The 20,882-nt window shown below is 37.0% G+C and overlaps 1 protein-coding gene across 1 annotated transcript in view; it reads left to right on the top strand.

Annotated features, from left to right (window-relative positions):
* LOC121429230 (MAM and LDL-receptor class A domain-containing protein 1-like) overlaps positions 1 to 20,513 on the top strand; it is a 41,545-nt gene extending 21,032 nt beyond the window's left edge. The window contains exons 5-15 of the mRNA XM_041626192.1: positions 518 to 608; positions 5,151 to 5,285; positions 5,713 to 5,975; positions 7,701 to 7,788; positions 9,611 to 9,691; positions 13,666 to 13,710; positions 14,125 to 14,303; positions 15,307 to 15,707; positions 16,240 to 16,336; positions 18,365 to 18,536; positions 19,859 to 20,513. Coding sequence (XP_041482126.1) covers positions 518 to 608; positions 5,151 to 5,285; positions 5,713 to 5,975; positions 7,701 to 7,788; positions 9,611 to 9,691; positions 13,666 to 13,710; positions 14,125 to 14,303; positions 15,307 to 15,707; positions 16,240 to 16,336; positions 18,365 to 18,536; positions 19,859 to 20,019 — 1,713 coding nt within the window. The 3' untranslated portion in view covers positions 20,020 to 20,513. The remainder of the gene's footprint in view (positions 1 to 517; positions 609 to 5,150; positions 5,286 to 5,712; positions 5,976 to 7,700; positions 7,789 to 9,610; positions 9,692 to 13,665; positions 13,711 to 14,124; positions 14,304 to 15,306; positions 15,708 to 16,239; positions 16,337 to 18,364; positions 18,537 to 19,858) is intronic.
* The last annotated feature ends 369 nt before the right edge of the window (positions 20,514 to 20,882 follow it).

The following is a 20,882-nucleotide window of genomic DNA, read 5'->3' as shown; positions in this document are numbered from 1 at the left end:
AGTTGAGCGTAAACAGTAAACGAAGTATACAGATGAATAAGCAATGAGGACGAAATGAATGTTAGACTATATGGATATTAGAAAACATGGATTTAGCAGAAGTGGGAATTAGACCACTGCACATTAGACCAACTGTAATATAGACACGAAAAATAGACCAAATGAGGATTAGACGAACCGACAATTAGACCAAATAGTATTAGAACAAGTGATAATAAAATAGATTAGACGAAATGGCAATTAGACCAAGTGACGGTCTAATGGTCATTTCGTTAAATTCCAGTTTGGTTAGCCAAACTGGAATTTAACGAAATGACCATTAGACCAAGTGGTCAGTAGACCATTTTTTATTTAACCAAGTGGTCATTGTTAGCCTATCTGAAGATTAGATCAAGAGATATTAGACCAACCGTCAGTAAACCGTAGAAGTAGTAATAGGAGTAGTAGTAGTAGTAGTAGTAGTAGTAGTAGTAGTAGTATCATTTTATATGGCGTTAGTTTTCTCTTTTCTTATAAGGTTGTATTTGAAGGGGTCGCTGGATCAAGTTACACGTCTGACATAGCAATTGATGACATCAGAATTACAAACGGGTCTTGTCTTTCCCAAGGTGAGTTTTGATACATTGTTGAAGAACTTCTGCCTTTGAAACAATGCCGCCCTTGTAACCTATTTAATACCAACAGAGAGCAAAGGCTGATCCAGCCTTCGCCAATTAGAGGGGGGATTTTTAAGCCATATCTTCACCGATCGGCCGCTCGAAGATGATTATTAGCTCATCCGGCCCGAAGGGCTAAATGAGCTCTTGTCGTGGCATGGCGTCCGTCGTCTGTCGTCCGTCCACATTTTCAAAATGCTTCTTTGGCATTTCTAGTCCGATTTCAATTCTGTTTGCACTATATGATAGCATTTTCTGGGGGTTAAAAACTTCTGCACAGAATTTTGAAACTCATTAAATATGCTAATTTATGAGGATTTTTCAAAATTCACAAAAAATGCTTCTTCTTCTTTATTTGTTGACCGATTTTATTTTTTATTTTTTGCTTCCATCTGGTATAATGAGGTTCACCAAAATTCTACACAGAATTTTGAAATTTCGACAAGAACAATTTTCATGCTGATTTATGCGAAATTAATTCATGCATAGTTTTAAAAGAGAGATAATCAAAACATACCTTGTGCAGAGAAATGTCCTCAAGAAGAGCTGGATCCTCAGTCGAAGTCCACCTGCCAGCCATTTCGGCCCATTATCCTTGATATGGCTATGTGGCAGGAGGCGGGCCAGCAGCATCAAGAAAAGACGCCACCTCCAGCTGCTTGTTTGGTAAGTTGGCTTTATATTATTTATTTCAAATCTAGGCTGAGGACCTTGTGGGATCTCCATTAAGTCCTAAGCCAGCTTCCTTCTACTGGTTATCCCCATTCTTGAGAGGAAGAAATGGAGAGACTTTGTTGCATAACCTCTGCAGCCGATCTCCACTGGATAGTAGTCTACCTTCCATCCCCTCTCCTTACATTCTAGGATAAGTCCAGCATATTTCGACGTCTTGTACTCATGGGCAGTCTTAATGTTCTCCTCCCATGGCACAGTCAGTTCACAGAGGATGGTCGCATCTTGGTAGTCAAAATCTCACTGGGAAAGGTCATCTGCTCATCCAAGTCTGATACCAATCGCCAGTCTCTTGCTAGACAAAGGAGCCTACTTGTGTGTAGTCTAGCTTTTCTGATGGCTCCAGTACTTGTTACAGCCTTCACAAATGAGATCATCGCTGGAGCTTTTAATGGCTTTGTCCGGTTTGCTTTCTCAATAGTGAACTTTAGGGCATTGCTCAGTTCTTTCAAGATCTCATTGTGCCTCCATGTATACAGGCCTTCTACCAGAGACACCTGACAATTTGATAGAATGTGTCTGAGTGAACCCTTCTTTCCACATCTATGGCAATTCTCGTTCTCAGTCTTGGCCCACTTCTTCAGGTTATGAGGAAAAGAACGTCGTAGGTTGCTCGTAACAAAAATGTGAGTGTGTCTGGTTCCATTTTCCATGTCTTTCCAGGATAGGGACCTAGGTTCTACACACTCCCATCGACACCAAGCTCCCTGCTGCACAGGGCCAACTGCTTAAGTTACACGTCGTTCCTCCTCTTTGTGACGGATTTCGTCAGAAACCATCTTCCGCTTCATTTTTGTGCTTGCCTTAAAGAAGTACTGGGTTGGATTCATGCCTAGCCCTGCTCTATTGGTTTATGTAGGCCCAACCGTATCCTTGTGCCTCTGCCGAGATTCCATTTCCTCAACTTCTTGCTGGTCATTTTATTTGCGTCCTGTGCGAATGTCTGGCACAGTCCCTCTTACGACCTGGTCGCTAATTTATGCTCTAAAATATACTAATTTATGAGGATTTTTCAAAATTCACAAACAATGCTTCTTCTTTATTTGTTGACCGATTTTATTTTTCATTTTTTTGCTTCCATCTGGTATAATGAGGTTCACCAAAATTCTACACAGGATTTTTAAAATACGACGAGAACAATTTTCATACTGATTTATGCGAAATTAATTCATGCATATTATCAAAAATTCTTATAAAATGCTTCTTCTTTATTTATTGATCGATTATGATTTTTTTTTCTTCCATCTGGTAGAGCTTTACGAGGTTCACCAAACTTCTGCACAGATTTTTAAAATTTGGACTAGAAAATTATTTGGATGTTGTTTGAAGGTTTGCATGGTGGCATGTGCAATCGCTGATGTGGTTTACGGTATATCATGTGGAGTATTATAGAAACAGTGGATAAAAGAAGAAGAAAAATAAATAAATGGATAGGCAAGAAGGTGGAAAGGTGAGAGTAGAGTAATCTTTCTTGAATGTAGTCCTGAATATGACTTCTATCCACTGTTTCTATATACAGTGCGTCCCAGAATAAACGAAACCGAGATTTAGCGATCATTTATCATTACTTAATCTTAAATAGAATAGACAAATGACCTACCAAATTAAAGCTTAGAATCTCCTCTTTCATCTGATATTACTAAGGTTATTTCTTATTCACGCATGGGTGAGCAAAAACAAATTGAAGAAAGGATACCAAAAACTCATTTGGCGGGGGGTATCTGGGTTTCAAAAAGAAAACCACATTTCTGAAAAGTTCAATATCTGCCCTTTAATTTGGTACCTCAATTACAGAAAATGGCCAAGAAATAAAAAAGTTCTGGTCATTTGAAATAAGGCTTGTATTTCCATAATTTCATGAGATAAACGTGTTTTCACCGGTTTCCCACAGAAGCTTTCGTATGGTGAACAAAAGATTTAATGCATGGCTGATCGTCAACAAAACGGAGTGTCGAGTGAGTTTGAAAGCCAGCCTGGAGAACCTCTTCATTTTATGAAATTATTGAAATTCAAGCCTTATTTAAAATGACCAGAACTTTGTTATTTCTTGACCATCTTCTGTAATTTAGGTATCAAATTAAAGAGGAGATATTGAACTTTTCAAAAATGTGGTTTTCTTTTTGAAACCCAGATACCCCCGCCAAATGAGTTTTTGATATCCTTTCTTCAAATTGTATTTGCTCACTCATGCGTGAATGAAAAATAATTTAAGTAATATCAGATGAAAGAGGAGATTCTAAGCTTTAAATTGGTAGGTCATTTGTCTATTTTATTTATGATTAAGTAATGATAAATGATCGCTAAATCTCGGTTTCGTTTTTTCTGTATAATACTCCACATGGTGTACCGTAAACCACATCAACAATTAGAAAATTATTTATGCTTGATTTATATGAAATTTATTCATAGATCACAAAAAGTGCTTCTATGTAATTTCTTCATCAATTTAAATTCTATATCCTCAATTTATGTCACCAATATAATTCGCATGAATAGTGTTAACTTTGCCGAAAGTAAAATTGTGTTAAATTTAGTTGCGAGATGCCGGGTGAGCTCCATTCTTTGAAGGAGTTGTCCTAATACTCACTTCTTAATTCTTATTAATCAACATAGGTATATATGATATCATAATCCTCATTTACATAATTCAAGCGCGAAGCGCGGGCTATTTTTTAGGGGGGAATCTTATGTATTCTTACCTAAATGTTTGCTATCCTTAAAAAGATGTGTATGCAACTAAATAATCAATACGAACGCGAAGTGTGAGCAGAAATGAACGAATGGAAAAGGGTACCTGGTACAGACTGCATGCAGTTAGCCATGAAGACATTACTGAATTTTAGAATAAAAAATATGCGAGCGCGAAGAGCTAGCCAATTTTTTTTGACATTTTTACATTAAGAATTCTGAGCACCTTTTATATCTTAACCAGAATATAACTAAACAATCGATGCGAGCGGAAAATTTCGAGATTTAGACCTACAGAACGAGATACTCTATTCGTGTTTTGTAAATCATGAAAGGGATGAGTAATTTGGGATCTTAGGACATCACCGATTCTCTCATTTGCATGTGACTAAATTGTGCATATAACTATTTTGTGAAATAAGCGAAACTTTAAAATGTCATAACTTTCTTATTTCACATCCGATTTTGATGACATTTTCAGCATTATGCTTGTCTGATCTTTCTCTATTGATTTAAGTAAACATTTTTTTGTAGTGGACTTGACCTTTAACTCTGGTCTATGGGACCGTTTGACAATAAGATATTTCATGCCTGATTGCATAAAAATACATCCAAAGATTTTGCTGCCTTTATCATTTTCTTAATATCTACTAATTTGTATGTTTGTGAAGTGAAATGTTTTTAATTATGTATAATTACCCGTTGACATCATTTATGGCGTAATCAGACTATAAAAAGAAAACAAATATTTGTGGTCGCATTACAACAAATCGACGAATTAGTATTCAGAATATACCCTTTTTTCAAGCATGTGCGTCCGTCAATTTATCATGATATTTCATGTAACACGATGAAAGAGAAATGATGTTCTGTTTCTCTACGGCTAAAGATTTTTGGAGTTCTTTACAGTCAAAGTAATGGCTCGTAGGTCATCATTTACCATTACTTAAATTAAAAGAAATTTGACAAACCTTGCCAAGCATTTAGGTCAGGTTGTTCGTAATATCTAAAAACCTACCCAGGGCATTTTTTTTTCTTCAATTTTTGTCATTTCTCTCTGCTCATTTGACACAGGTGATTGCGATTTTGAAGAAGACTATTGTACATGGATAAATGACGTCACAGTTGACGACTTCGATTGGATAAGAAAACAAGGCACAATCAACGGCACCGGACCCCCGACAGATCATACATTCGGCTCCTCTTTAGGTATATATATATCTATATATATGTACACATAAAAGGGCAGCTCTAATTTGAGCTTTGATTTATGCGACACTTGACGCTATTTAGAAAATGCCGTTATGCGGTTGAACAAAATAACGAATAATTGTTCTGCGCATGTGGATATCGACATTTTTTTACCAAAGCGTTCGCGTCCCAAAGGTGTTGCGTAAATCTAGCACTTCCTAGAACATGATAAATAATTCAGTTTGGATGTCGGTCGATAGGAAATGACCATGCTTATCATGCGAATTTAATTCAAAACGGATTGTGAGTGTGGGTGGGGGTTGTTTTGTGGGGTGGGGGTTACAATTCCTGATGAAACAATTTTTTTGTTGTTTTTATCCTGTATTGAGATATTTCACATGAGAATATAACCCTTTCTCTCTTATACTCCGTTTCCTGTGTACAGGCTATTATGTATACCTTGATCAGACCAATCAGACACTTGGTAGAACCGCGCGCATGATCAGTTCACACTTCAATGCGCTGACAGGAACCAGGGGATGTGTTAGCTTCTGGTATTATCTCGAAGGGAATGACGCTGGTGCCCTCACCGTTGCGCAAGTGAGGAGTGGGTTCCCATATGATGACACTGCATGGATGTTAGACTCGACTCAGGGAGCTTCATGGAATTACGGACAAGTGTCTGTAGCACGAGATTACGATTACAGGGTATCATGGCTTTATTTTCAATGAATTAGCAACAATGTTTTCAAGTACAAATTATTCAATCAAATAAGCATTTAATAGGGGATGGGACGGATCAGAGATGAAAATGGGAGTTAGGAGCCTCAGGGCATCTTTTTTCACGTATATACTTTCCTTTAAAGTGCATAAACCCTTATTGTGAATAATTCCCATTAGCGTACCTGCCCCTCTGACAAACTTCTGTTTCTGTTTCTGTTTGTGGTAACTCCCGTAGGAACTCGGCAGGACAGCACTTTCTGCTGGTAAACGCCAAGCTGGTATATAACCAATTACCTTGGAAACATTTTGCGTCTAGGTAAATCAGTCATAGTGGCTGACGTAATAGACGACAGATATCACTCTTGGGCCTTTTTATCAAAGTGGAGACAATGGCAGATTTGGGATTCGAACTCACAACCTTGCGATTATGAGTCCAATGCTCTAACCACTGGACCACACGACCCGAAAGACCTTTTTTGCCCCCCCCCAGACGAGCTTGAAGACCTTTATTGCCCCTCCCCCCCCCCCTGACGAGCTTGAAGACTTTTTTTGCTTGTCATTTTTGTTATGGACGAAATCCTTTATTTGTGATTGAAGACCTTTTTTTCATCTGAATGTCACATTTATATCAATTATGTTTTTACTCGTGTTGAGAATTAGCATTTCGTTTAATTTCGAAACTCCTGCAAAAATGATTTGAGGAAACTTTCAGGAAGAATTTAAAAAGTTTATTTCCCTTCTGTCAACAAATTTCATATATTATTTCAAATTATGTTTCAGTAACAACAGGCAACAAAAAATAGACGTCTCTGTCGTGTAAATTATAAACCCTTTGTCCATAGAAAGAACATGCTAATCCACTTGTAAAAAAGCACAATGGTTTATAATTATTTAAGGGCACATGCCTATCATATGGCTATCGATTTCTAGTAACATAATTGAACTGTTCACGTCACATATTGTGTATTGTTATTTAATTAATTATTATTAATATTAATGCATTATTAATGAAGGAAGATATCCATTTAGTCATCCTTTTTCCTGATTTACGAAACATGAATAGTGTGTCCCATTTTTAGGTTTAAATCTATTATTTTCGCTAGCGCTTCGAAATGTTTAGTTATTTACCTATCCTGTTTATGATTACAAAAAAGTGCTTAAAATATCTATTATTTAGGTCAAAATGACAAATATTTTCAGCACGCGCTTCGCGCTCACATTATTTTATTGTTTATATATGTATCGTTTTTATGGGTAAATGCAAACAGCCCTTAAGGTCTGTTTTCCCCATCAGGCCAATACGGTATATTACAAATTTCTGCCCACGATTCGCGCTCGCAGTCATTATTTAGTTACATACACATCTTGTTCACGATCACAATCATTGCTCAGAATGGAATGTTCACTTTTCAGGACAAAATACATGAAATATCCTTTTAAAAAACTTAGATCGCGCTTCGCGCTCGTACTATTCAATTTGGGCTTATATATATATATATATATATATATGAGATTATTTATTTTTGTTTTGTGAGAATAAAGCTAACAAGTGACTGTTAGGACTACCCCTTCAATGAAAAAAAAATCAACTTTGAGCGGCCGATCGGGGAAAATATGGGTAAAAACAAAATTCGCCCCCCCCCCCTCTATTGGCGAAAGCTGGATCCGTCCCTGGTTGTTCATGATTTATTTTCAACATCCTTTTCATAGATCGTCTTTATAGGCGAAGTCGGTGCTTCGACACAAGGAATAATTGCAGTTGATGACATCCTTGTAACAGACAATAATAGCTGTTCAGGTATTTATATCTTTTATATTTTTTCTCATTTTCTATCACTAAACGACGGTTGATGTTAAATTTGATCCGCATTATTTATCTTTCTAATGGGGTGTTGCAAGAAACTTGCGATCAACCGCAAGTCTATATTTGTTCCCTAAACCAATAATATGTCTTGCAATTAATTGCAAATTAGTGATTGATCGATTGATCGGTAAAAAGTATAAGAAACCGTTAAAAACATTAAAAACGTTTTTATCCTGAACATGCATTTGATCAGATTTCTTTAATTAAAAAAAGGAAGAAATTCAGGGCCTTCTTACAGATTTAAACCCAAATTATAACTGATTGAAAATTAAATAAAGCATAATGATCTAATAAAATCAAGCTTTGATACCCCATAGATTTTCTACCGTTGTGCAAACTCTTGTCGGCCCCAAACCCTCGATTGACAATACTTATAATACCCAGGGTTTTCATGTAAATGTACATGTATGAGGTTCAACACACTATAACTGTTCTTTTTAAGCATTCAATTCCATCATTCATTGAGTTTAGGGAAATGTTAACTTTTATGATGGAAATTCAGTTTTAAAAAATTGTAGTAATCTCTTGATACTTCCTCCAAAAATGTATTTAAAACATTAAGAGCTTAAAGATAAATTCCAGTTTTGGTAACGATCTCAAAATGACTTTTTACAGAATCTAATATAATGACCACCCAAGTGTCTGTTTGTATGAATAAAAAATATGTGCCAAAGGATTCTGAAAGAAATTGTGTACTTGCTGAGAAATAAGCAAAATAAGCAAAATAAGCGTGGATTCGGTCACTTCCGTCGGGCTTTATTTCAGCAATAATAATACACTGTCCCACGTGTGCCTATCTGTGTTGGCGATCTTCAGTGTGATCGTATTTCAGCTTAGATTTTATGATTTCACAAAGTTCAGTTTATGTAACTGTACCATATCTAGATCCACTATGATATAGTCATACTTAACCTTGGTTTTACAGACTTTCTCACGAAATCTGTGTTTTACTGCAAATACTGTCATTTAGCTTTAAATCATACTGTATACTAGTTTGATTTACAGAAAATTGCATAATTCGTTGGAACAAAACTTCTTTAATACAACCCTGTCGATTTATAATACATGTATTTCAAATTTTTTATCTGATTTGTTTTTATGTAAGGTTTCACTGAGAGAATAAAACAATATGTTCTTATATATTTATATAATATTGACTGGCCTTGAGGGGAACATCAAATATATTGCCAACAAATGAATCATATTGGCCCGAGTCTTTAGACGAGGGCAATATGGGTCATTTAAGGGCAATATATTTGATGTTCCCCGAAAGAAGAGCCAGTCAATATTTTTATTATCATCCAAATCAGATATCTAGAGCAAAAATCATGATAATGGGGATATTTCTTTTAAAAATAGAGTTCTATTGTGTCATGTTAATATCGGTCTAGGCTCTGCACTTAACCATTATGACGTACTTGCAAGCGCTCGGATTCAGCGTTGTCTTTATTATGACGTATATTGTTGGTGGGCGGATCCTTATGAAGCGTATCTCTTTATACGCATCCACAAATGCCCGGATGTGAGACCAGGGAAAATACAAAGGTATATTTTGCTTCGTCTCTGCATGCAAAGTAAATACGCGCATTGAGACCGAGGAAAATACAAACAATATACCTACCCTTCCCGATATTCAGAAAATGTAGGGCAATACGGTTTTGTAAATGACCAGCTCAGATGTCTGATACGGGTGATAATTGTTCTTATTGTACTTGAACGTATGTATTTAAATTTCATTTCCGGTATTTCTTTTCAGCTATACCAAACAGTGCTATCCCCCAACCAACATTACGTCCTCCTCCTCCTCAAACTACAGCCCCAGACACAGTTACTTCAGGTAAAAATATAAATTAATTGTATATTCATGTATTATATAAAATGCTGTATACTATGAAGAAACGAATGACGAGAACATTTCTTTTCAAAACATATTTAAATGAAAGAGTTACTAAAGCTTTTGTGCATGTATAATTTTTCACATACATATATAGTAGCCGAACCGACTTTCTATCCTGACGAGCTGGTTCGTTTCGGCTGCAATATACAACCAGTTGGTGTAAAGTCCGTCTTCTTCACTTCTGACTCTTTGTTCCTTCTCAGTAACTTAGATTAAATCTCATGGATTTCAACATCTCCATCATTCCGTATCGTCATTATCTCAATCATTCCAGTAATCAGCAACTCCGTATTTTCAGTGTTTTGATATCTGACTAATTTCAGTAGTTTCAGTATCCTCGCTCATCTCATTATCTCGGTAAATTCAGTATTTTCCGTATCTCAGTAAAGTCAGTATTTTCCATATTTCGGTAAAGTCAGTATTTTCCGTACTCTCACTTCTTCTAGCCTGTACTTCTGGTTTTCCGACCAGGCATACTTCTATCGTAGCTTCGGACAAGATAACGATAAGCACGAGGCAGAGAATTCAAGGGGAATCCAACCCCCCCCAAAAAAATTGTTTTTATAAGGAAAAGAAAAATCAGACAAATTGATAGGTGAAAGTTTGAACAATATTGGACAAACAACAAGAAAGTTATGAATTTTTAAAAGTTGTAAATATTGGTAATCACTATACCCATGGAGACTTCAAATTGGCCGCATATGGGATGTCATAGTGATGTAAGGCAAGGACTATTCATCCATGTACTCCAATACATATTTTGGCTAAAATGTCATTTTTCCAAAAGTTTTATTTCAAATTATATTTTTCTTTCATGAGGACATAAAACAATATACTACCTGGGTTATATTTAGATTACTGCCCCAGGGGAATGGGTACTTATGAGAAAACCACAAATCCCTGATAATAAAGTACATGGCCTATGAGAAAGTTGTCCTTGCCCCTTGTCATAATTTACTTACTGAGTTGCCAATTTGAAATCTACATAGTATTAGTGATCTGAATTTTAAAGCAGCTATAACTTATTTCTTGTCCAATTTCTTTCAAACTTTCACCATTCCGTTTAATTTATTTTTCTCCTTCCCGACACAAGTTTTTATGGCCAAGGCTGGATTCCCCTCTAAGTTCTTATTACTTTACTGAGGAATCATGCTCATCCTGTCACAGCAAGATGCAAGAATTGAACAGAGTATCGTTCTGGAGCATCTTACTGGTAAAAATTTTGCATGGCTTAAAATTGAGCATTGTGCTTGCCTGCACTCAACGATTACAGGAGGGAGATTGTCAAGCATTAAAATTTAATCATCTTTTAAAACTAGTTAAATTCATGAAATACATCTTTTTGACAACAGCTATGGTGATTGTCACTACTATTTATACCCGAACAGTAAAAAAATATTAAAAAGTACATATCAAATATAATCTTACAGTTTTAAACATCGTTATTTCTCAGCAAATAGTGCTTATATACATTTTTAAGAAAAAAGTACATAATCGATTACTGCAAATTACTGAATTTCCCTATGCAACTATGTACATGGATTAAAAATTATTCTACACTCATCAACGTTCCAAAACCATGCTGATAATTGAATTAACATTTCATTCCGTTACAATGTATATATAATTGACATCAATGATACTATGAAAAAAAGATGTTTTGAATACATGAAAACTTTGTTGCTAAGGGACATTTAAAAGGAATCACATAAAAAATGGACTTTACTGAACCCAAACTATACCAGATAGAGTGTGAAAGGGGTCCATTGTACACTTTTTGCGTTAAAGTAGAAATATATTGAAAATCGTAAAACTGGAGAATCATATATCACAATAAAGGAGAAAATAAGGAGAACACGATGGTGTACATCATTTATCATGGAGACGGATGAAACTCAGTTAATTGATAGTTTAAAGTTCTCTCTCTGAATGCTTCAAACACGCAGAATTACGTCCGCGAAATTGGGGATTTTTTATGACGTCACTGTCTGTACGAGAGGCGTGATTGGCTCTCCCACGTGAAGCTCCACTTGCATGCAAAACCTGTTGCAAGGGTACATTTTCTCCACATTGTCACTGAATACTTCGATCCCGAAATGATCGAAAGAAAACCCAGAATTTTATCTAGATTTGGATTTTCAAATTGATGATTTTGAGATGAAGAGAATGATGATGAAGTGAAACAACACAGTGAGGTAGTTGGAGGTAAATTGGGGGAATTACGCCGATGATGATGATGATGATGAAAATTCAACTTGCAACACAATCACAAGTAAAGTCATGTACATACCGATTCGCTACCAATTCATGCTGCTGGAAGTGCTAGCTACACCGCGCGGGCCAAATTGAATTCATGCTGAACATGAATAACCACATCCAGACAGTCTATCATAAGAAGGAAAATGATATAACTGTACTTACAAACAAGTGAATAATCCGAACCTGAAGGCAAATCAACTCAACGAATATCGATATGGCATATGCACTGACGATAAACTTCATGTGGCTGGATAGATTGTCACTCGTTCTGTTAGATGTAACTTTTATCTCATTAATTTGACAAAATTACGAAACTCGGGGAATTATCATTCTATATAAAAATATAGTAACATCTCTTATCATTTTTTGAATTACGATAAAACCTGTTTTAAAGGAAAACGTTGAGGTAAATTAAAATTAGATGTAAAAGATCATCCCATCATGCGTAGCATTATGTGATCGTAAACAAACCATCACAACAACACATGCCGTATTGTTTGCTCGCCTTGGCTGAGACTGAGAGAATAGATCTATGCACGTGTTGCACAGCTCTCAATCAGCAAGGAAAGGAATACGTGCATGTTTGCGATGGTTTGTTTGCAATGACATACAAGCTACGCATGTTGGGGGGATTTAAAAGTAATTTTAGTTTATCTCAACGTTTACCTTCAAAAGAGGTTTTATCGTAATACAAAAAATAATAAGAGATGTTACTATATTTTTATAGATATAAATAATTCCCCGAGTTTCGTAATTTTGTCAAATTAATGAGTTACAAATTACAAACAGAACGAGTGACAATCTATCCCAGCCACATGAAGTTTATCGTCGGTGCATATCGTCTGCTGCTATTCGTTGAGTTGATTTTCTTTCAGGTTAATTCGGATTATTCACTTGTTTGTAAGTACAGTTATATCATTATTTTCCTTCTTATGATAGACTCTATAGACTCTCTCTGGATGTGGTTATTCATTTTCATGGATTAAATTGGGCCCGCGCGGTGTACGTATAGCTACCACTTGTAGCAGCAGCTTCATGAGTTGGTAGCGAATCGGCATGTACATGACTTTACTTGTGATCGTCAGGCAAGTTGAATTTTCATCATAATCATCGGCATTGTTCCCCCATTATTTACCTCCAACTACCTCACTGTGTTGTTCACTTCATCATCATTCTCTTCATCTTTAAAATCATCAATTTGAAAATCCAAATCTAGATAAAATTCTGGGTTTTCTTTCATTTCGTGATAGAAGTATTCAGTGACAGTGTGGAGAAAAAGTACCCACGCAACAGGTTTTGCATGCAAGTGGAGCTTCACGTGGGAGAGCCAATCACGCCTCTCGTACAGACAGTGACGTCATCAAATTCCAGTCAATTCAGAGACCGATGCGAGGCATATTTCGGAGGGGCATTTTAGCGTTTTTTAATCGGCGATTTTCACCTTTTTGTATTATTTTCGGTATTTTTGAATGACCCACTGATGATCCCCACATCATTACATTTCCATTGATATATAATAAGACCACATTCATAATCAATATATTTCTCCTTTAATTCTCTACATCCGCTTATTATCTACATATTATTATGATTGTTATTATCATTATTATTATCGTTGTTATTTTATAACTTAACATTTTTTGTTTCCCATACAGCTACCACAAGACACATTACACCCGCAGGTACAACTATTGCACCAGGTACGATGTCTGAAATTTCATAATTCGTCATCAATATTCCTCATTAATATTTACTCGATAATGTAAACTTTTTCAAAGACCTTAACTTCTGCATTTTCAAAGATTGTGTCTGGTTCCATTGATAAGCCCAACTACATGTACATGTACGTTTGGACTGCGACCCCGTCATAGTATACCCGTGAGGTGATCGCAACCTCCGATCGAATCTTACGATCTCACTATTAGGATGGCATGAGACATTTGTTGTTTTTGCTCTTACAGTATAATATCATGAAAATCAGAAATGTGGAGTGCGATAGCGTTTGTGCGAATGTATTGTATGTATCTCGGGACTACCCGGCAAGTTTCACTTCTAAATCGTAAACTCCAGACTGATTTTCACGTAAAAGCGCTTACTGATGCCTACATCCACAGGAGCCACTGTTTCATGTGGAAGTATGAGCATGACCGCCATTCTCGATAGAACCCTCTTGGAGAACAACGGGGACGCTCGCGATGTCCACTTCGAAGACCAGGGTTGCACCGGCTACGACTACAGTGGCTCACAAATCGCCGTCACCACCAGATATGATGAATGCAATACACAGAGCGAGGTAAAATTTCCACACCACAGTGAATAACCATTCCGACCGTATGGGCACAAACTTCATTACGTTCTCTGGTTGGGGTAGGTGTGGGCACTGTCATAACTCTCAGGTAATCACTCGAGCATCCAAGAGACCGCCTCTGAGTGTTCTAAAACATACATTTTGTCGTGCTTTCCCCACCCCAAATCGTCGTCTTCATCGTCGTAAAATACACATATGCTTTATTCTGGAATCGGACAATTACGCAATTGCTTTATCATTCCTTTATCATTCAACTTTATAACCTGATTTTGTATGAATCTCATTATAGCAGTCTGGATTCGATTTGACGGTGTTCATAAATTTCCCATTATTTTAAATTTGCAATTTCGAGAAAACTAAAAAAAAACAATGGATTACTTCTTGAGAATCTGGTCACTTTACTACTTGCTAAATATTGAGGCAAGCCTTGTACCCCAATCTATGATAGAGTATAATTATGTACATTGCAAAAAATACGGTGTTGATTTACCACCAGCCGGGAATCTATTATGTCCACACTAGAAAAGTATTGAAACAACACCAGTTTGGAATCAAACGGATGCTGTTTGAATGGTAATTAGTGCTGTATAAACACTTACATGGTGTAAAATCAAACTGGTGTTAACACTTCTCTGGTGTGGACATTCACAGTGTGAAGAATTCAAGATTAGAGTTCTTCTTGATTATTAATCAATCTTACGCAATTATGTGTATGGTACGGAACACATTTTTGTGTATGATCACTGAAAAAAAGAATGTTTGTGGAGGGGGGGGGGACTTCAGTCCCTTCCCCTTCCCAGGGTCTAAGCCCCCTGTATTTAAGAGCCCTGGAAGACTGGAACCCGAGTCTCAGATACAGGCAACACTTTTGATATTTCCTCTTGCCTCAAGTAATGAAGCCAATATTAATACCGAAAATCTGACTGACTATTCAATCAAGCTTTCAAAGCTGATTTTACTTGGTATTTCATTTATATCACTCGTACAGCAAACTGATGCTGTCATCAAGTACTCCAATGTCGTGACGTACTTCAAACCGACCAGTGAAAATGGTTCGCAGATCACCCGTGACTTCCGGTTAAAGATCCCGGTCATCTGCGAGTTGAATCGTCGCAGTCTGCTGGGCAATGACTTCAAGCCCAAAGTTGGCATCGTCAGTTTTACCGAGGTGGGTTACGGTAGTTTCTCGCTCATTCTCGGTCGCTACACCGATGAGCATTTCACCACGCCGCCACCGGACCTCGACGCCCTGGTGCATCTAGGTCAAAAGCTATACTTTGGGGTAAAACTGAATGCCTCGACCGATCTGACTCTGTTAATCGATCGTTGCTGGGCAACGCCTGATGTCTACCCGACGAACCCAATCAAATATACCTTCATTAAAGACGGGTAAGTAACTATGTTCGAGGCCTACGATTTTTATAAATCTATTCTTGTATTTTATTACATACGGTCTGCTTGCTGATATTTTATTCGTAGGGCAATTGGTTCCCCCCTTTGTTTGGTAACGGGAGTGGGTAAATACCTGCCAAATATCTCTGCATGGATCAGACAATACTACAGACGGAGCTTTCTAGTTAACCCACATTCACACACATTTGAAGGGTTCAACATTACTAAATCAGGCATTCCATTTTGACGTTAAACAATGGGACAGGCGGCAATTGTTGATCAACAAAATACATGACCAGAGAGATGAGCGGAAATGAGAAAATGTAAACACTGCTTTATGAAAGTGTTTTGGAAGCTTTTAGGAAGCGTGTGTGTTGGGTCACTGGTGTCGATCCGTTCACTTTAATCATTTGACCGAGGAGAAAACAGCTTTTATAAATAGGTGTGGAATATCTATATTATAAATATTTAATCTAATATCGTCCTTATATCTTTGTCGATTTTAATTACTTTTCTTATATCCGCACAGATGTGGACTTGATTCTACCGTTGGATTCCACGAGGAAGACGCCTCATTAAAAGGATTCTCCATCGATGCCTTTACTTTCATTGGTGAATACCACGAGGTAAGGGGGCGGAATCATGGAACAATAAAACACATTTGGAGCAAGGGTGACAGGGGCAGTGGCGATACCAAGGGGAGGGGGGGGGGGGCGGGGAGCATTTGGCCCCAGTCAGGATCGTTGCTCCACCCCTCCGAAATTTTGAAAACTGGATAAAAAATGTATAATAAATGCTATCATAAGCACCCTACTCAAACTGTAAAGTGCTCCAAAACAACATTTTCATTTATTAAAAATTATTCTCAAACACAAATCTTACAAGTTCATTAGGGGGACGATCGCCCTAGATAATGTATTCGGAAAATTTTGTAAATGCGAAGATTTTTTAAGAAAGCATTAAAGCACCATAAAACCATTAACCTTGCCATGATCATACTATTGATCATACAAAATTATTCATTTTTCTGCGTGCTTCGCATGACGAAAATTCGGGGCACCTTACCACATTTTGTCCAGCCCCACCCCCATCCGAAACTTGGATTAACGCCTCTGTGGCCAGGCAATAGATTAGTAGTTTTTTTTTCCAATCGAAACATTCCAATATTTGGTTTAAATAATGATTTGCTTAGGGGAAATTTATCAACTTGACCCCGTCTGAAGTTGCGATTATGTGCATTTTTAAATTAAGGGGATCGAATTTTGTTTAAAGTGATTGGCTAACATTGATTTGACTTTTAAAAATCTGAGCTGGAAGGTCACACTTGTCACCTGTGTGTGATATATGTTACAAAAATGTAGCCCAGAAAAAAATCGCGTCCGGAAATCATTATTTAGTGCTTCAAAAAAATGAAATATAAAGTGACCGAAAACACCATCTTAATTTCATCCCATACGTTTATGTGCTCAATTTAAGCATCTGTAAATTGTAAATATATATTTATGTGTAGAAATCGCCTGGCAGTCGTGGATTTAATCCCAGGCGAGTCATACCAAAGACTTAGGTGATAGAGCCGCTTTATTTTCAATAGGTCTAATGCCAATTTGCCCAATTGCCAACTCGTCTATTATCATGTCTACCATCGGTTTGTCCACTATCCACATGGTCTAATTGAAATTGTGTCCACTGTCTCCTGTAATAACCAGTTGGTCTAATAGCCGTTAGTTAGTCCATATTTCACTTTGTCTGGTTGGAAAAAGCGTTCATTGTGCGAAATGAATGAAAATAAAACGGATATTACACCAATTTGTAACAGAATGGAATGGATATAGAAGAACTAGTAATTAGACGAAATTATGATTGGATAATGATTACTAGTATTGGACCAAATGGATGTTACATGAAGTAGTGATGGATAATGGGATTATACTAAATCAAGGTGCAGTCGACCATTGTGATGAGTGGACGAGTTGGGTTAGGGTTATTTTTTTTTTATTTAGGGAAATTTTCTAGAGGTCTGAACCGAGGGAAAAATGGTTCATAAGAGCCGAAGTGGCTAACCTCGGTAAATAAGGATTATTATTACTATTATCAAATCCTGATACCGATTTTTCAGGGGGTGGGCTGTACAAGAAAATATTGACAAGCAGAAAAAACCCAAAACATAAACTAAAATAAATTTGACTACAAAACGGAGGAAATTTTGTTCCAGGGGAAAAATCAAGCAAAAAGAAAAAGAAAAAAAGAGAGAAAAACGTCCTCACTTATGCATAAGATATATCCCCTAGAAATATTTATCTTTCTCTAAAGGGGAGGGGGAGCCGGATGGGAAGTTATTTTTCCCACTGCAGTTCTGGACCCCAATATGGATATTTATGATTTGCGTCTTCGGAACAAGAATACGCATACGACAATTTGAGGGTGCTGACGGTGCTGCTCAGCTGATCCATGACCATGGAAACGCGAACTACCACGCGCATGCGTACCTTTATTCCGAAGACGCAATTCATGAACATTCACATTTGCTTTTGGGGTCCGGAGCTGTCGTGGGAAAAAAATAATTTCGCGGGTCTGATGTGCCCCTACTTGGATCCGCCTTTGTGCCGTAATACTTACGAGAATTCTTATCATCCTATTTTGTTTGTGCGCAAAAGGTCTTCCTTCACTGTGACATCTTTGTCTGCGAAGACAATGATCCCTCGTCCCGATGCTCACAGGGATGTGTGTCCAGGGCAAGACGTGCAGCCGGCGAGGCTCGGGGTTCGAGCTCCCAACCACACACCATTTCCAACGGTCCAATGTCTAGTCAACATGCCAGGTCAATGGGTGAGCTTTCCCATCTACAGTGTAACCAAAACTGTTTACATTTTGAAGTGCTTATTTTATCCCTTCACTCTAACAACTATTATTTGAACTTTTGGTGTTTTTTACAACTTGTTTAAGATTTTAAACAATTTGTTCAAAAGCTGTAACAACTTGTTTGAAACATTTTTTTAAGTTGTTAGCATGACGGGCTTAAACTTTAAGGGTATGCACAATACTTAATAATACTCAATATACAACATTATTAAAGCGATGTAAGCCTGGGAGCTCACTGTTACATTTTATTTTAATTTGATCATGTTGATTGTTTTCTTCATATTTATGTCTCTATTTATATCTTGGATATATTTATTATCTTTATATTTACTTAGGGGCGATTAGTACATAAATGTGTGTTTTATTCCCCCGCCTGTGTCGTTACATTGATCCAAATATTGTGAAGAATTTTAAGGCTTTTTATAACCTATGATTTTATAGATCATTGACTATTTCACGGTATTATTAGACAAGTCATTTACAGTAAGTTATTGACAATCGATAAAATATGCCTACATAAATTATGACGTCAATTTATTACAAAAAAGAACGCATGTAGAATTCTAGCATGAATAACAATAGTCATAACAGAATAGAGAATTCATAGAGAGCGCGAAAGCTCAGTCGGTATAGAGCGGGAATTTTGGCTAAAGGTGACCCGGGTTTGAAGTCATTCATCCTCATTACCAGGGGGCGTTTCATGAAAGGACTTGTCGGAGGTTTTATCCGACAGTTACTATGGTAAAAGTACCTCTCAGCCAATCATAATCAAGGAAAGTTGTCAGACCTGACAACTTGTCGGACGAAAATATTGATGAAACGCTCCCCAGGTTCTTCGGATAGAGCCTTAAGCCGTAGTTTCTCTCATTGTTGCTTACAAGTATTCATGCCTTCTTGGCAATCAGGTAAAAAAATCCAACAATACTTGCATAATATCCAATACAGATATATGTTTCAAAAGCATTGGAAATCACTACACAACCACTAAAATGTGCATATGCATACAAATTGTCATTTGCTCACAATTCTGTATTATCATTTGGCGAGCCGAGAGCAGACTTTTGGGGCATTTTCTTTACTTTTGCCCCTATCCGAAACACGAATCGACGCCCCTGATATTCAATATCACCTTTCCCGGTCTTTCGAAAGGTGTCACACAAGATAGGCCTATCGACGCATCATTATTTGGTTAACAAAAATAAAATAATTTACTTTTGAGTATAAACATCATGTTTATATCATGCAAACGTTTATCAATAATAGTGTTTCTCTCTCTCTCTCTCTCTCAGACACATCGTGGTTGGCTAATCCAGTCAATATGATGCTGGTGGCGGCCGCTGGATTCTTCATTACCATGGTTGCCATGGTAACAGTGAGAGAGTTGAGATCACGCGGCAAACCATCCAAAGGATACAACCGTCTGGAGGCAGAAGGTGAAAATGAAGCTTAAGAAATGGGAAGAATTTTGAAGAAGAAGGAGCAAGGAAAAGATCGTCAGCAATAGAGTGATACGAAGAATGATACGAAATTCCCCTGTTGTCTCCCAGCTCGCCTGTTCTTTTAAACATGCTTATCATTCAGCTTACATGCATTTTATTTCAAAAAGGGCAAATTGTGAATTGATTTTTAATTTCAGTAGCAGATTTTAGACGCGCTTCTCGCTTTTTACGATTACTTCTTTTTAAAATTTTATCTAATTCTCTACTTCATTACCCTGATGCTATTTGTTGTTGCTTTTTGTTTCGAGTGTATCAGTTGTTTGGACTCTCTTTAAAATTGCCGTATTATTTTTCCGGGGAGATTACGTATAAACCATATTTTCCCGCCCAATACTCTACGTTAAATAGCGTAAACTTTCAGGAAGACCACAAAGACAAATATGCTACTGTATACAGCCTGTAAAACGTTGCGCATCAAGTTTCCAGAAATATTTTCCATATTTTTAATGGTAAATTTCTGCAAGGGAACTTTGCAGACTATGCAACTTTGTAGGAACCTTTATGGTTACCGTAAAAAATATGGCTATTTCATTAATGTCACCGTTTAATCGGGTCTTTCGTAAAATTTACGCTATTTACATAATAAACTTAAAATATAAGCATTACGATTTTCCCGTAAAAGATAATTATTACATTGCTAATTGTTCTCGGTTACAGATGTATGTGTTCCCCCTCTCCGTGATGACTGCGAACTAACCACGGATGTCTTAATAGGGGAGGGCGACTTTTTTAGATGACGTCATTCTTTTTTCTAACTGGATAGTAGGGTATGAAAACGATGCATAATCCATGCCTTTAATTTGAGTAGCTTCAA

The sequence above is a fragment of the Lytechinus variegatus genome, chromosome 15 (assembly GCF_018143015.1).
Source record: "Lytechinus variegatus isolate NC3 chromosome 15, Lvar_3.0, whole genome shotgun sequence".
Taxonomy (NCBI): domain Eukaryota; kingdom Metazoa; phylum Echinodermata; class Echinoidea; order Temnopleuroida; family Toxopneustidae; genus Lytechinus; species Lytechinus variegatus.
Note: the sequence above shows the minus strand (reverse complement) of the source record. Positions and strands in the feature narration are given on the sequence as shown.